This window comes from Entamoeba invadens (genome assembly GCF_000330505.1).
Source record: "Entamoeba invadens IP1 unplaced genomic scaffold scaff_1105074725293, whole genome shotgun sequence".
Lineage (NCBI taxonomy): Eukaryota > Evosea > Mastigamoebida > Endamoebidae > Entamoeba > Entamoeba invadens.
In genome coordinates, this window is record NW_004191722.1 from 54164 (window position 1) to 68603 (window position 14440).

The 14440-nt window shown below is 36.5% G+C and overlaps 5 protein-coding genes across 5 annotated transcripts; 4 read left to right on the plus strand and 1 right to left on the minus strand.

Moving 5' to 3' along the window:
* Window positions 1-2194: 2194 nt before the first annotated feature.
* EIN_064630 (hypothetical protein) lies at window positions 2195-3902 on the plus strand (the record flags this gene model as incomplete). The annotated part of the gene is made up of 3 exons (XM_004183526.1): window positions 2195-2281; window positions 2335-3499; window positions 3547-3902. The coding sequence occupies 3 exons, from the start codon at window positions 2195-2197 to the stop codon at window positions 3900-3902; spliced, it is 1608 nt and encodes a 535-aa protein (XP_004183574.1).
* Window positions 3903-4042: 140 nt separating this feature from the next.
* EIN_064640 (40S ribosomal protein S5, putative) lies at window positions 4043-4714 on the minus strand (the record flags this gene model as incomplete). The annotated part of the gene is made up of 1 exon (XM_004183527.1): window positions 4043-4714. The coding sequence occupies one exon, from the start codon at window positions 4712-4714 to the stop codon at window positions 4043-4045; it is 672 nt and encodes a 223-aa protein (XP_004183575.1).
* Window positions 4715-4923: 209 nt separating this feature from the next.
* Window positions 4924-6396, plus strand: EIN_064650 (signal recognition particle receptor alpha subunit, putative; the record flags this gene model as incomplete). Its single annotated transcript, XM_004183528.1, has 1 exon — window positions 4924-6396. The coding sequence occupies one exon, from the start codon at window positions 4924-4926 to the stop codon at window positions 6394-6396; it is 1473 nt and encodes a 490-aa protein (XP_004183576.1).
* Window positions 6397-6713: 317 nt separating this feature from the next.
* EIN_064660 (hypothetical protein) lies at window positions 6714-7814 on the plus strand (the record flags this gene model as incomplete). The annotated part of the gene is made up of 1 exon (XM_004183529.1): window positions 6714-7814. One exon carries the CDS (start codon window positions 6714-6716, stop codon window positions 7812-7814), a length of 1101 nt encoding a protein of 366 aa, XP_004183577.1.
* A 176-nt stretch (window positions 7815-7990) lies between these two features.
* On the plus strand, window positions 7991-14371 carry EIN_064670 (hypothetical protein; the record flags this gene model as incomplete). The annotated part of the gene is made up of 1 exon (XM_004183530.1): window positions 7991-14371. The coding sequence occupies one exon, from the start codon at window positions 7991-7993 to the stop codon at window positions 14369-14371; it is 6381 nt and encodes a 2126-aa protein (XP_004183578.1).
* Window positions 14372-14440: the final 69 nt, after the last annotated feature.

The window sequence follows — 14440 nt, forward strand, 5'->3', positions numbered from 1 at the left end:
TAAACCAAGTTCAATAATTATCAACTGTTAATAAAACTATAAAAACTATATTTTACTATTTATGACAAAACAAAGATAAATAACAACATTGTCAATAACAAAAATCAATTTCAGAATAACGATTCGAATTTAATCAATAAAAAAATCATTTATGAAAATATCTTCGTAAAGAAAAGTCAAAAAGAACAAAACAGAACAAAAAGTCCTTTGTATTGAATTTTCCAAAACAATCATTTTTCAAAGAGAATCTTTTGTGTAAATAAATTGTTTTAAAAGCCGTACGACAATTTTATGGTGGTCGACCATTTTGTGATGCACTTTAGTCTATATTTTTCAATGCCTGTTATTAGTATAAAGAATTCAACTGTATAACACCCAACTGTCTGGTTAAATGAATAACTTAGGGGCCACATCAATAAGAGTGGTCATCTTGTCATTGTTATTCTATTATACCTCGGAATCGATTGATTAAATTTTAAGTATGTAACACTCAATTGTCTTGTTAGATAAAATAAATTATAGTGGTCATCCACATGAATTATCTCGTCATCACCATTCTATGTCACATACTTGACTATCCAACAAGTATTCATTAATAAAATTTATTTTCGTTATAATTTACTCTAAAACAATAAATTTTAATATTATTTTCAGTTTTTCATTGTTTCCCACCGAACAAAAAATTGTAAATCTGAAAGAAAAAAAAAGAAATTATTATTTTTGTCTTTTTGGTTTGCCACGTCACAAAAATGCCACGCAGTGCACAAATTGTTACGGTTTGGATTACAGATCCCAGAAAAACATACCGGCACAGAAAAACCGACCGGCATAGAATAATTTATAGTATATTATAGTTTTTTTGTTTTTTGTCTTTTTTTTCAAAATTTTTATTGAAAAAACTATTAAATAGTTTTCAGAAACCATTTTTATAGTTTGCCGGTCGGTTTTTCCGGGGTCTGTACCCTGCACCGTTTATTACATTATTTATAATTTAAAATATTATAATTTTCTTTCATAAAATTGTTGTTGTCGAATATTTTATTGTACAGGCAGTGAAGTGAAGGTATAAATTTTCAATTGAATACTAAATAAAAGGGTTTTCTTATTTCAAAAAAATTTATTTTGATTGGCTAAAACAGTCATTCTCAATAAAACCCTTATTTAACAAGCCGAATTTGTTCTTTTTATTATAACAAATATTGACATTTTGATTGTCTTGTTACCATTTTGTTTGTTTGAAAATAATATTCTATAGTTTTTTTAACCATTTAAAAACTATAGAAAAACAACAATCACACATAAACCAAGAAGCGAATAAACCAATAAAAAAACATCACTTAACTAAACTTGGCAACAAGTTTAACTCCATAAATCCAGCTTCATCACAATCAAATAAATGATAAGTGTGTTTGTTTTTGCAAGCTCGCTCAATAGTCACACTCACAACTTACCATTAATTAAAGATTTTAAAGATGATGAAATAAAATTTAATATTTGAATATTTATGTAATAAGTGGCTAAATAATGACAAAATAACAATAACAAACGTGTAAAATGACACCGTTAAATGTTTGGTCTTTGTTTTCTTTTTTAACAAGATTTAATGCTTGGTGTTTGCCTATTTTTCTTCTTTCGACTTCAATTTATTTTTTAAGTTCGTTCAATTTTATTTTTCAACTTATTTTTTCAGCAAAGTCGAATTTAAAAATAATCTAAAAATGGGTCTAAATTTTTTCAAAATATTTTTTTAGTTTTATTGACCAAAAATTTAAACCCGAAAAAACAGTTAAAATATGACGTAAAATTGTTCGATTATTCTCAAAACCCTTTTATTTAGTATTCAATTGAAAATTTATACCTTCACTTCACTGCCTGTATTTTTTAATATTACTAATAGTTTACAAAACCATATTTAAACTATAATTTGAATGACGAAACCGTATTTAAATAAACTCTACACTATACAAAACATTTTATTTTTTAATTATTTAGCAAACTATTAAAAATTGTTAATTTAATAATATATAAATAGTTATTGATTAAATGGTTGATTGTCTTTATATAATAACAACGAATTGTAAAAATAGAGATATTGAAAACCACAAAGTTCTAATACCAATATATAAAACAACTAACTGGGGTGGTTCAATAATAATTTGATTTTTTATCTTTAATACAATAATCTACAATCATTATGTGTGTCCTAAGGTTCACACTTCTTTTTCTTTTAATATACAACAGTGTGTTATGTCAAGCCATTGTTGCAGAATCGCCTTGTTTTGTTTGTTGATTGTATTTTGTACTTTGTGAAAGACAAAAAAGACTCACAGAAAGATCGACATCCATGCAGAAAATTATGATGATGTTGGAAGTGTTGATCGAGGTTTGGTCGCACACAACGCTCATATACACGATAGGTGTTACGACAAAGTCCCTGATGCAAGCAAGAATGTGATGGGACTATCTTCACAAACCACATGTTATGTGCCTCATTATCTCTTTTACAAAGTTCATGAAAGTTCTTATGTATCTAGGTGTGGGCAATGTGTAGAACTCAAAGGACCAAGTCTTAAAATAGCGCACTGTGTTGTTTCTGGGTCGTATATGATCAATGAAGGAGTCACTGATTTAAATACAATAAAGTATTATAATAACACTATCATAGTTGAAAACAGTCTCTTCATGATGCTCTCTGGCTTTCTAGAAAAAAATGAAGGGACTGTACTTCCTGTTGTATTTAGAATGGTTGACTGTTTGTATAAAACGAATCCATCATTGGTTATTACAGAACAAACAGCAACCGAGTCACAAATAGTGTTGTTTAACACAAACATTATTGTACCACATATAATGTTCAATAATACTATATACCACAATCGCTTTGTTGCTGGATTTACTATTCCACGCCCCCAACCACTCAATACCACAGAAGTGTACAAAATGAAGTTATTTAGTAACGTGGGGACATCTGTGATAATCAATTTCAAATTCATAAAATCCGAGATATACACATCAACAACTACTTTTCCAATCTCTTTCGATGAATCAACTAAATGTTATTTAAGACCAGAAGCTAATGTGATTATAGAGAAAGGTGTTCTATTGAAAAATATGACGGAGGATATCACTAGAGATGATTACTTTATGTGGGCTATGGCATTCCACCCCGATCGAGGCAATTTGTACCCAAACATTCCTCTTACAAAAGAAAACCCGACTTTTACATACACAGATGTTATTGGGGGATTTTCTATTCGATTTCCAGCTCCACTGAGAATATCAGAGCACTTTGTATTTGTTACTTTAATCACTGAAAGTACGAAGCCAGTGTCGCCGTATTATCCCAATGTCTACTCTCTTAATGGTGACAATTTGAATGACTCGGATCACTTCTTTTGTCAAAGTCTAATGTTTGAACACGACACACAAATGACAGCGAGTGGACTTTATCGATTTACTTTTAGAATCAATTTGGTTCTATCAAAGTGTCATGGATTTTGTTTGTTTTGAATGCGACTTATAAACGTTAATAACACTAATTAATAGCTAATTTCTACATCCTCAACTTTTTGACTCAAATTGGTAATACAATGACTATTAAAGACGTTTTCTGGACGACTAAATATAATATGAATTTCACTTATTGTGAGTACACTTATAGTTGTTCTGTTGGTGACGAGTGTGACCCAACAGATTCTAAGATAGACAGTGACACGCTCCCGCCCAAAAATTACTCAAAAGGGTGTGCTCCATATTGTGGTGTCTGCCAGATGGGATATGAATGCAACAAAGCGGCTCGTTGTGTTCCAAAGACGTTTCACAACACTCGCAATACTTCCGATAAAGTGTTTTGTCTGCTGATGTTGTTAATTATAGTGATTTTTGTTTATTTTATGAATTAGATGCTGTTTCCTAGACTCTATAATAAGTAGACTCTACTAATAAATTAGCAGAGTCTAAAATTCCATTTTTAGAAGATCAATAAAGAAGTAATCAATCGCTAATATTAAGACTGTACAAAGCAAAAAAGGCAGTGAATTAATTATCTGTTAGACTTAGCAACACGTTCCATATCTTCTTTCTTCTTCATAGCGAACGAGGCGGTGTTTTTCTTGGAAGCATTGACCAACTCATCGGCCAAACACTCAGCAAGAGTCTTCGAGTTTCTGAAAGCAGCAGTTCTGCAGCCCATAGTCATCAAGTAGAGGGCTTGATTGACTCTTCTCATTGGGGAGACATCAACGGCTTGTCTCTTAGCGTTTCCACCGGTACCGACACGAGTTGAATCTTCGCATGGGGAAGCGTTGCAAATGGCCTCAACCAAGACTTGGATTGGGTTCTGTTCAGTGAGCAAGTGGATGATATCAAAAGCTTCCTCGACAACTCTCATCGCTAACAACTTCTTTCCGGAGTTTCTTCCATGTTGCATCAAGCAGCAGACAAGTCTCTCAACAATTGGGCATTGGACTTTTCTGAATGGTCTAACAGCATATCTCCCAGCAGTGTGGGGCAAGAAGACTTTGTACTTCGACTTCGTGTTGATCGCCATTAAGTCGACTAATGACATATCAGGTACGTGAACTTCGTCATAATTCCACTTGTTGAATAAACGTGGGGAAAAGCCTTTTGCGGCTGGTGCTACTTCAACGGGTGCAACGGCTGCTTGAACGACTGGTTCCGCTTGGTTTGCGGGTGCTACGACTGCCTCGGCCATGGAAGTGCTTTTAGAGTGGGTAGGGTTTTCTAGTTTCTTGTTTAGTTCTTTCTAGTTTCGAATCTTACCCATTGCCATTAATCCATATAATAATAATTAAATAACTATATAATATAGTATTTACAAGTTTACTCTCTTTGAAAATATTTTGTTATTTGAAATGTTATTTGGAGTAGAAATTCGTCACTGGATTTGTGAACTTCAAAAGTATGGAAGAGATCTGTGTTGTGACGACTGGAGGGATTGTCCTTTACAGTAAAAAGTACAGCGAAGTCCGAGGAGAGCCAGTGAATACGATGATAAAAGAATATATATTAGCGGATAGGAGTGGGGAGTGTAAAGCTAATATAGAGAATTACCAAGTCCATTGGGTGACCAATGTAGAAACATCGACACTGTTTATAGCTGTTCATATGAAGACTATAAAAGTGGATTATTGCGAACGAATGTTGAGTGATATTGAAGCAAAATATCGGGATGAGTACCTTCCGAGTAAACACATTTTAAAAGAGAGAATTGAGGCGATTGTGGTCAACTCGTTGAAAGAAAGCCAGGAGTGGTCAAGACAAGAAAAACAAAACAAAAAGATGCGAACGTTTGCAGAGACAGAAAAGGGCGTTGAAATAGCACAAAAACTTAAGAAAGAGAAGAATGAAAAAAGTGACAAACATGAAGAAAAAGTGGTCACTTCTGAAGGAGACGGCACAAAATACACCTTTGCGGAGATGTCCAAAAAAGACCTGAGAGCAAAGCCGCAAGAAAATCAGCTTCAAAAGTGGATATCTGGATTTAAAGGGACTCGTGTAGTAGATGAAGGCGAGGCAACACAACAAGCAGAAAACATGGAGAAGTTGTTGATTGAGAAGAATGTGAATTCAGAAGTAGCGTCACAGATTAAGTCGAACATTCACACGTTACTCTTAGGGAAAAAGGTGGACACATTTACTCTTCGAGGCACTGTGATTCAAGGCGTTACTGAAGTTTTAACACGTATTATGACGCCAAGTAATGTCATTGATGTTGCTAAAGAGATCGAAGAGAAGAAGTCGAAAGGGGAAGTATTTACTATGGTCTTCATTGGTGTGAATGGCGTTGGTAAATCGACTTCATTGTCTAAGATGGCATGTTGGCTCACCTCATTAAATTACAAAGTAATGATTGCAGCGTGTGACACATTCAGAGCAGGCGCTGTTGATCAACTTGCAGTGCATGCACAGCGGCTTGGAATACCTTTATATGAAAAAGGATATGACACCGACCCTTCCGCAATAGCTCGAAACGCTTTAAAACGAGCAAAAGAGGATGGGTATGATGTTCTCTTAGTAGACACGGCTGGTCGAATGCAAGGGAATGATGCTCTAATGAAAGCTATCGCCAAATTGGTTCATTCAGCTCAGACAGATTTAGTTCTGTTTGTAGCAGAAGCTTTAGTAGGGAATGACGCAGTGAATCAGTTGACCACTTTCAATAGATATGTCATCGACTACGCCCCAGTCAAAACTACAAAGGGAGTCAGTGGGATCATTTTAACTAAATTTGATACTATTGACGATAAAGTCGGGGCCGCTATTTCACTCACATATTGCACGGGTATCCCTATCCTCTTTGTTGGAACAGGACAACATTATACTGACTTAAAGCTTCTGAACGTTCAAGACTTGATCGACTCTTTACTCAAGTAATTTCTTTCGTATATTTATGGTTTGATTATTATATTGAATAGTATAACTGGAGAGAAGAAAATCGGTGTGATGGATTTGCTTCAAAGATATTTTTCGATTTTCTGCATTCCATAAAAACGCAACAGAATCAGAAACATTCATCAAAACTATTATTATATAAATATTTTATTACTGTTTTTATTATAATTTGGAGTTAAGTAATTCAATAGATCAATTAGGTGTATTTACTGTGTTATTTACTAATCGAGAAAGTAATTAAAAATAATGGAAAAGTTATTCTAATAAAGAACTTAGAAATATTATTATTTAAATTGTCGATGGAAGTTGAGGAAATAGTGAAGGATCAAAGCGAATTACGCTTTGAGTTGAGTCACGAGAAGTTAAAGAAATTGGGGAAAACAAAAGGAGGGAAAGAAGTTGTCCGTATCCTTAATTTAATGGAACAGTCGAGCCAAGCTCTTATGGAGTTTCACTTCAACAAAACGCACGAAATCAAACAGTTGCTTTGTGAGACATACAACGCACTTAAAATGTCAAGTGAAGAATGTTTTGCTACGGAGAATGTTGTAATGATGGTTCTGTTTGTCCGGATCAAAATGTTTGAATTGGTACCGACCATCATTTCGTTATTAAAGCGTGGGGAGACACCTATTACTTTCAAAGAAAGAATCGACAGAGAAATCCTTCGACTTCACGAACAAAGTGATGAAGGGTTAACTCTCTTAGTGAAAGAACTGATGTTTGATTTAGTCATTCTTCGCATCACCGTGATGTTATCGTTCTATACCAGCGTCTTCGATATCAATAGTTTACATTCTTCATTCAAAGATGCCGAGATATCAATTAACAACATCTCCGCTACAGCTCGGGAATACTTTGCGGAAGACCCCGAGAAGTTTCTTCTTTACACGAAGACAATGGGGAAGTGCAAATTCAGAAATTTCTTGTTAAAAGCACTTGAGTTGGAGATTCGAAGAGGTGACCTGTTATTAGGCCCACACACTCTTCAAATGCAAACAACAAATTTGCCATTCAAACAGTTGAAAGAGAAGTTCGGCGGAAGCTTTTTGGTCATCCACGAGATCCCATTCACAAAAATGAACGAAGATACAGTCAAGTCGTTTCTCGACAATTCATACGGCAACCCTGCGCACCCAATATCATTTATCTATCCCGAAGTCTTTATGGACGAATGTGAATATTGGATCCCCTCAATTCTGTCTTCAATTGTGTCAGAAGACTGGAACAATAATATAGTAATAGAACAAGAAGAGGCTCAAAAACGGAGTTTTGTCGTTGTCAAAGCGATTCGGGTCTTCTTTGTGTGGTGTGGCAATTACCCGTGCAACACTATCCAGACCATCGCTTTGGAATTTACTCGCGCGATGGAGAACATCTTTTATTTAAATGATTTGTAAGTTATGCGTCAAACTTCAAACCTCAAAGTTTCTTTTGATCATGTGGACTTAAGTTTGGTATAGTATAAGTATAGTATAATTATAGTTACAAGTATAGTAAAAATAGAACAGCTTTGGCACATAGAATTGAGGCATAAAGAATTTGTAGTTCGGACCGGGAAGAACTCACAACAGAAATGGGTGGCGACGAGATCACACAACACGAAAAACATGAGATTGATAAGGATGAGGACATTGATAAGCTTGATTCTCTATTGGTCCAACTCTCGGGGCAGACATATATGTACTACTATAAACAAACAATTGAAGAATTTATGAGGGCGTTCAATAAAGGGAATATGAGAACGTTGAGCGACAAGTTCTTTGCACACTTTGTCAATGACACATTTTCGAAATTTTTTGTCAAAATCAAAAGTGAGACTTTCTACACAGATGTTATCACAGACTTTTGCTCGTTCTTTGTCGTGTTTTTTATTAGTCGGATAGAACTCGTCGACAAAAACGGATGGGGGAACTTTGCGAGTGTGTTTTATAACGAAGAGTTTTATAAGAAGAAGTCGGCGTACTCGGCACAACTGGGCAAAATGACCGAGTCGGATTCTGTAGTTATGAACTTGGCTTTGGACTTCCAGAATGCGAACGGATTTGAAGAAGTTGAGAAAGTAGCTAAAAGTATGGACTGCGAAATCATGTCGGTGATGTTAAATGCGGTGAACCCTCTCTTCACTAAAATTAACGACTTAGGCTCTGATCAATACAAAGAAGACTTTGCACATATTCTATTTGAGTGGATACCTTATGGCATAAAGACAAGTACAAATACACAACAATTGAGGACATGTGTGACTGAGATTGAGAGTATGTTGAAGTGTGAATACATTGACTTCCCCATCTGTGAAAACATGGCAAATAACTTAAACTCATTTGATCAAAGACTACTCTTCTTCCAAGCTGCTGGGAGACTCTTGGATACTATCTCGAAACAAAACATCGTCAGTACATTCGGCAACTCCAATGAAAAGCCATTTAAAACACGAGAGGAGCTTGTCGATGTGTTTCTCCCATCTCTCTCGATATTGAACGAATCGATCCAAAAACAGATTCTAGTGACTGCGCTCCCCGTTTTACGGTTTCTTGCGAAGAACGGCCACAAAGAGGAAATATTTGGGAAGTGCCTCACTATTATTGGGAGTGGCCATATTTCTATAGTAGAAGTTGTGTTGCCCTTTTTCAAAGAGATAGTCGAGGAGGGGATTGATGATACCACATTTGAGATGATCGTCAGTACCCTCCAAAAAGTCGACGAGAAGACGATGGGACACTTTGAACTGATGTGCGACTTAGTTCTGAAAAGAGCGAATTTGCTCGACACGGTATTTACTCTCTTTGTGAAATTGAGTGACTTGGATGTCAAACAAATGGCTCAGGTCTTTTCTAAAATTGTGTTGTGTGGGAGTGAGATATTCAGCGGAACTATTGCGAGACTTCGAGACGACATGGTGGACTATTCTAATACAAGGGAAATCGTTTTTATAGAGAACGTGATCAGCATTTTGGCGTATAAAGGGGAGAACGAAGTTCTGACTGAGAAAGAAGTGAAGGAAATGGAAGTCGAGATCATCACAAGTTTGTCGCAAGCGAAGCCATTTAAAGCCGAGAATATCGATATCGTCGATGAAGGGTTAGAAGTGTTATTGGCGATGTCATTGAATGATATTGAGTTGCCGTTGACACTCTTTGGCGAGCTGTGGGAGATCTTTATGGCCGCAAATGTCGATGCTCGGATGAGGGGAAGACTCTTTGGGTTCTTCAATCGATTTTTTGAGAAAGAAAGTGAGTCAAAAGAACTGGCTTTAATTCCATTAGACGAACATGTTCACAACGACGATGAAATTCAATGTTTTGATTCGGTTGAAGGAGTCGAGTTAATTAAGAAAATGATTGAAGAAGTGAATGGTGGTGTTCTGATTAAGAAAGGTGAAGGGTACGAGTTTAAAGGGAACTTAAATGATATAGGGCATATACCTCCTCTTAAACACTTATTGGTCTACACCCACAATTCTAAGACATTTGAGAAAGGGATGGAGTTACTTGTGAACTTAGTAAAGAGTGTCCAAGTGCAAGATGGGTGGAAAGTTGTGTGTCAGTGGATCTCTGATATTAATAACACCCCGAACAAAACAGACGCACTTCAAAAAGAGCAAGAGAATAACTTAAAACTCCTTATTATGATATTTAGTGAGTGGACAAAGACGAGCGAGGGGAAGGCGATTTCACATATTAGATCATTAAAGGGGAAGCCAATGGAGTATAAAGTGACTGTGATAGACTCTGGAAATGTCACACAGAATACAATAACCGTTCTGTCTTCGATGACTATAGGAGAAGTCAAGAAGTATATCAACAAAGAGTTTAATATCGAAGTGTCGAATGGATCGTTTGAGATAGAAGGCGTTGATGATTTAGATGACAGTAACCAAATGGGGGAGTTGCTTCTACCAAATGAGAGTGAGATCAAAATTGAGATGAAAAAGAAAGTTGAGGAATCGACGTTTAGAGAGGAGAAACACAACTACCCGTCATATAAGAAGGAAGTGAAGATCGAGGACGTTAATAATATAGTCGAGATGTGCGGAGTTTCGAAGCAACTTGCGTACTGTGCATTGAAGAAGTATGCGTATTATGCTAATAACGTCGACATGGCTTGCACTGCGTTGTTGGATGATATGGACGCGATAACACAAGAGTATTTGAGAGACTTGGAGAAGGGAGAAGTGTACGATATACCAGAAGAAACTGAAAAAAAAGAAGAGAAGAAGACTGATCTGTCGTTTGTGAAGTTAGTGAGTGACTCCATCGAGATAGGAAAGATAGTCGACTGCTTGAAATATCATTACAACGACACAGTGAACAATTTGGTGTGGGATATAATGATGAGTCTCCCTTCGTTTGAGTATATCATTAAAACTCTTCGACTGACATTTGAAAATGATAACTCAAACCAAACAACAAAGAAACAAATCTTCACGTTACTCACAAATTCGTCTGGATTTCTGTTGTTGTATACATTACAGTTGTTGGATAAAGTACTTTTCCCAGAAAACGATAATGAGTTGTCGACTACTACAGACACTATTAAGAGCAATAATTTACTCAGAGAAACTATTGTGAAGTCTCAATCGATTTTTAACCAATTTTGTGAGGCGTTCAAAGAAGTGTTGAGAAGGGACGACTCGCTCGAACTCAGGATCATCGATAAGTTTGCAAAGATCTTCATGTTCTTCATTAAAAAGATGTGCAAACACAACAACTTAAGTTTCTCAGTGTATGAGAATGAAAGCATTTTCACGAAGTGTTTAGAACTGGTACAGAATAATCCGGACAAGAGTGGAGCGTCTGAAATCTTCATATCGATTGCGTCGAGTATTTGTGAATTAAGATTGAAGAAATACAGCATTAAAATTGATATCGATTTCCATCAGTTTATCGTAAAGTACTTTGTCGAACAACAGAATAACGACGAAGAACAAATGACAGTGATGTCATTCATCGACGTCTTCATCAACTTCTTGAAAAGTGACGATATCTTGTTATATTCACAAATCAAATTGTTCACAGAAGACCTCGAAAAGTGCTTTGGGGTGTATGGACATCAGAGAGCTATTCATTACTACTTCACTACACTCCATGGACTCATCGAAATGTATAACGGCAATTTAATCGACTTCCAACACTTATTCACAACCGCTATAACACTTTTGAAGGAATACAAATCTAACGAGAAGTTCACTGATGCGTCAGACTTCTTTGCTGTTGGCGTGTTGAAGCTTTTAAAGTTGCTCTTTGTGAAAGTCAAGACGACGCCGGAGGAGATGGAAGAATTGTCGAAAATACTGTTTTCAAAGTGCTACAGTGTACCGCTTGAGTACAAGCTGAAACAAGTCCGAAATGCAGTGTATGAGCTCTTGGGATCGATATTTGACATATTTCCACAAATCGTGAAACAGTTCAGCACTGATGTTTTCGACGAGTTCTTCCAATACAAGCAATGCCAAAAGCTTGAAGTTGTACCGAAAACGAGTCGCACGGGGTATAGAGGACTCAGTAATTCGGGGTCGACCTGTTATGTGAATTCTATCATTCAGCAAATGTTTATGATTGAGGAATTTAGAGAAACCCTATTGCGTATACGGACTGATGAGGGGATGAAGGTGACTATAGCACTTCAGAAGTTGTTTATCTCACTGAAAGGAGGGAGTCAAGACTATTACTCTGCAGACACTTTAATTGACGCAGTGGAGGAACACAAGAAGAGAAATGATTTGAAAAGCCATCAACACGATGCGTGTGACTTCTTAGTGATGTTACTCGACTGTTTAGAAGATGAAATGAGTAAAGGAAACAAACAACTCATCTTCCCGATCTTCACATTGAATATGTTGAATGTCACTGACTCGTTGGACCCTGAAATTCAAGAACATAGAGAAACTAAAGAAGACTTTAGGTTATTACCACTCCCCATTCAAGGAAGAAAGAACGTTGGAGTGTGTCTGACTAATCTTTTTAAACCAGAAATCTTCAGAGGAGACAACAAATTAAAAACGGATAGCGGAAAGTACTTTGCGGCATCGAAAAAGTATAAAATCGACTATTTGCCCCATTACCTCTTTGTCCAACTCAATCGATTTGACTCGTTTGGTGTTGATGTCATGAAAATTAATGACGAGTGCGACGTGCCGAATGAATTGGACTTGCAAAGTTACTTGAAAGAGAACATCAAAGAAGATGGGATGTATGACTTAGAGGGTGTTGTTGTGCACATGGGTAACAGCGAGTTTGGGCATTACATTTCTTACGTGTTAGTGGACAAGAAATGGATGGAATTCAATGATGTTCGTGTGATGTACTCCAATCCCGAAATAGCGATGAGGAACATCAATGGAGGATATAAAGACTTTGGTGGGTATTTATTGATCTACAAGAAACGGGAGTTTTGTGTTGAGAACAAGACGAGTGAAGTGAATGAGGAGATTCTTCGAGAGCTGAAAGCTGAGGAATATAAAATTAGTAACGATGTGATGTACCATGACAACCAATGTCTTAAATTTGTGTTGAAATATGTGAAACTGTTTGATCAAAGTATCTTTGAGAAGTCGATTGGATATTGTTACTCGTATTCATTCAGTGCTTTAAATGATGGAGAACAGTCGCTCTTATTTGTCGATAAAGTCCTCCAATTACTTCACGACTGTAATAACCCCAGTCTTGGAGAATCTATTCTATCGATGATAATTGGATTAAAAGCAGTGGAGAATCACTGCTTGACTGCTACAGAACCTATTCGAGCTCGAGCTGCCGAGTTGATTAAAACTGCTATTAAGTGGGTTGCCGTGGAAGATAAAGTCGAGTTGTTTGATGAGAATGCGATACTCTTCAAGTTCTACCAATACATTAGAAGCTTGTTGGTATATAGTAGATCGTTCCCAAGGAACTTAAAACAGTACTTCATGTTGTTTGATGCTTTGGCGAATATTGGATATAAGGCGTGTTATATGCTTGCTAAGATGGGACTTCTTCGATCGTTCTGGTGTTATTTTAAGAACAAGAATGAAAACACGGGAGAGAGTCTCCATGTCTTAATAGACGACTTCTACCCCGACTTGACATACTTTGTCACGACATTCCAAAAAGTCGGGTGCTCGACGTTCCAATCTGATTTCAATGATTGTCTGTCACCATATGCGAACACACAAGACAAAAACTATATAACAGACGCCTTCTTTTGCATCAGAGAAGACTTCTTTAAAGACACTTTGGTCAGACAATTGTTGGCTTATAATTACGAGTCGGGGGCGATTCTCCTCCAACACTTGACATATAACGACTTTGAAGTGTCATTGAACTTGGTCAACCAATTTAAAGGAGAAATCAATAGCGATAAAGTCGACCAGTACACAGCCTTCTTGGAAACAGTCAAAAAGGTGCTTTTAGTTGAAGACGACTTCCAAGAATTGAGAGTATACGCATTGTTGTCACCTTACTCTATTAAACAAACGAGTTCGATGAACTGCGCTTTACCAAAAGCTATGGCGGGAGGATTACTCAAAAAGTATGACGGATACACACCGAAAATGAGGGAAACGCTGCACTTTATTGTGGAGTTGACTCAAGTGAACAGATTTGCTCGAAGTGTTGTGATCGATAACATTGGAGCGATAGAAAAGATGGTGAAGTGCTTGAATGACTATTTTGTGGGGAACTACACACAATTTAGAGGAACTGGCCTTGACTCTCAAAGCTTGGATTTGGCTAAGGCGATTATGTCGAGTAACGAGAAAACGATTGCAAACCAAAGAGAATATAGTGACTTGGTTGAGTTGTTAAAACTTGTTGAAGAACGAGAGAAAAAGGTGTTTGATACAAAGAAGCTTGAAGCGGACTTAAAAGAAGTGAAACAAGAGTATATGGAATTGAAAGGATATAAACCGGAGACTGTGGTGCCCTCCAATTCTAATGAGAATTTTTATAATCTTGGGGCAGTGGGCTTATTTGACTAATTTTAATTTTTCATTATCGTTCAGTTGAAGTATTTTGAATCACATTTATAGAGTCCACATCTCTTCGTT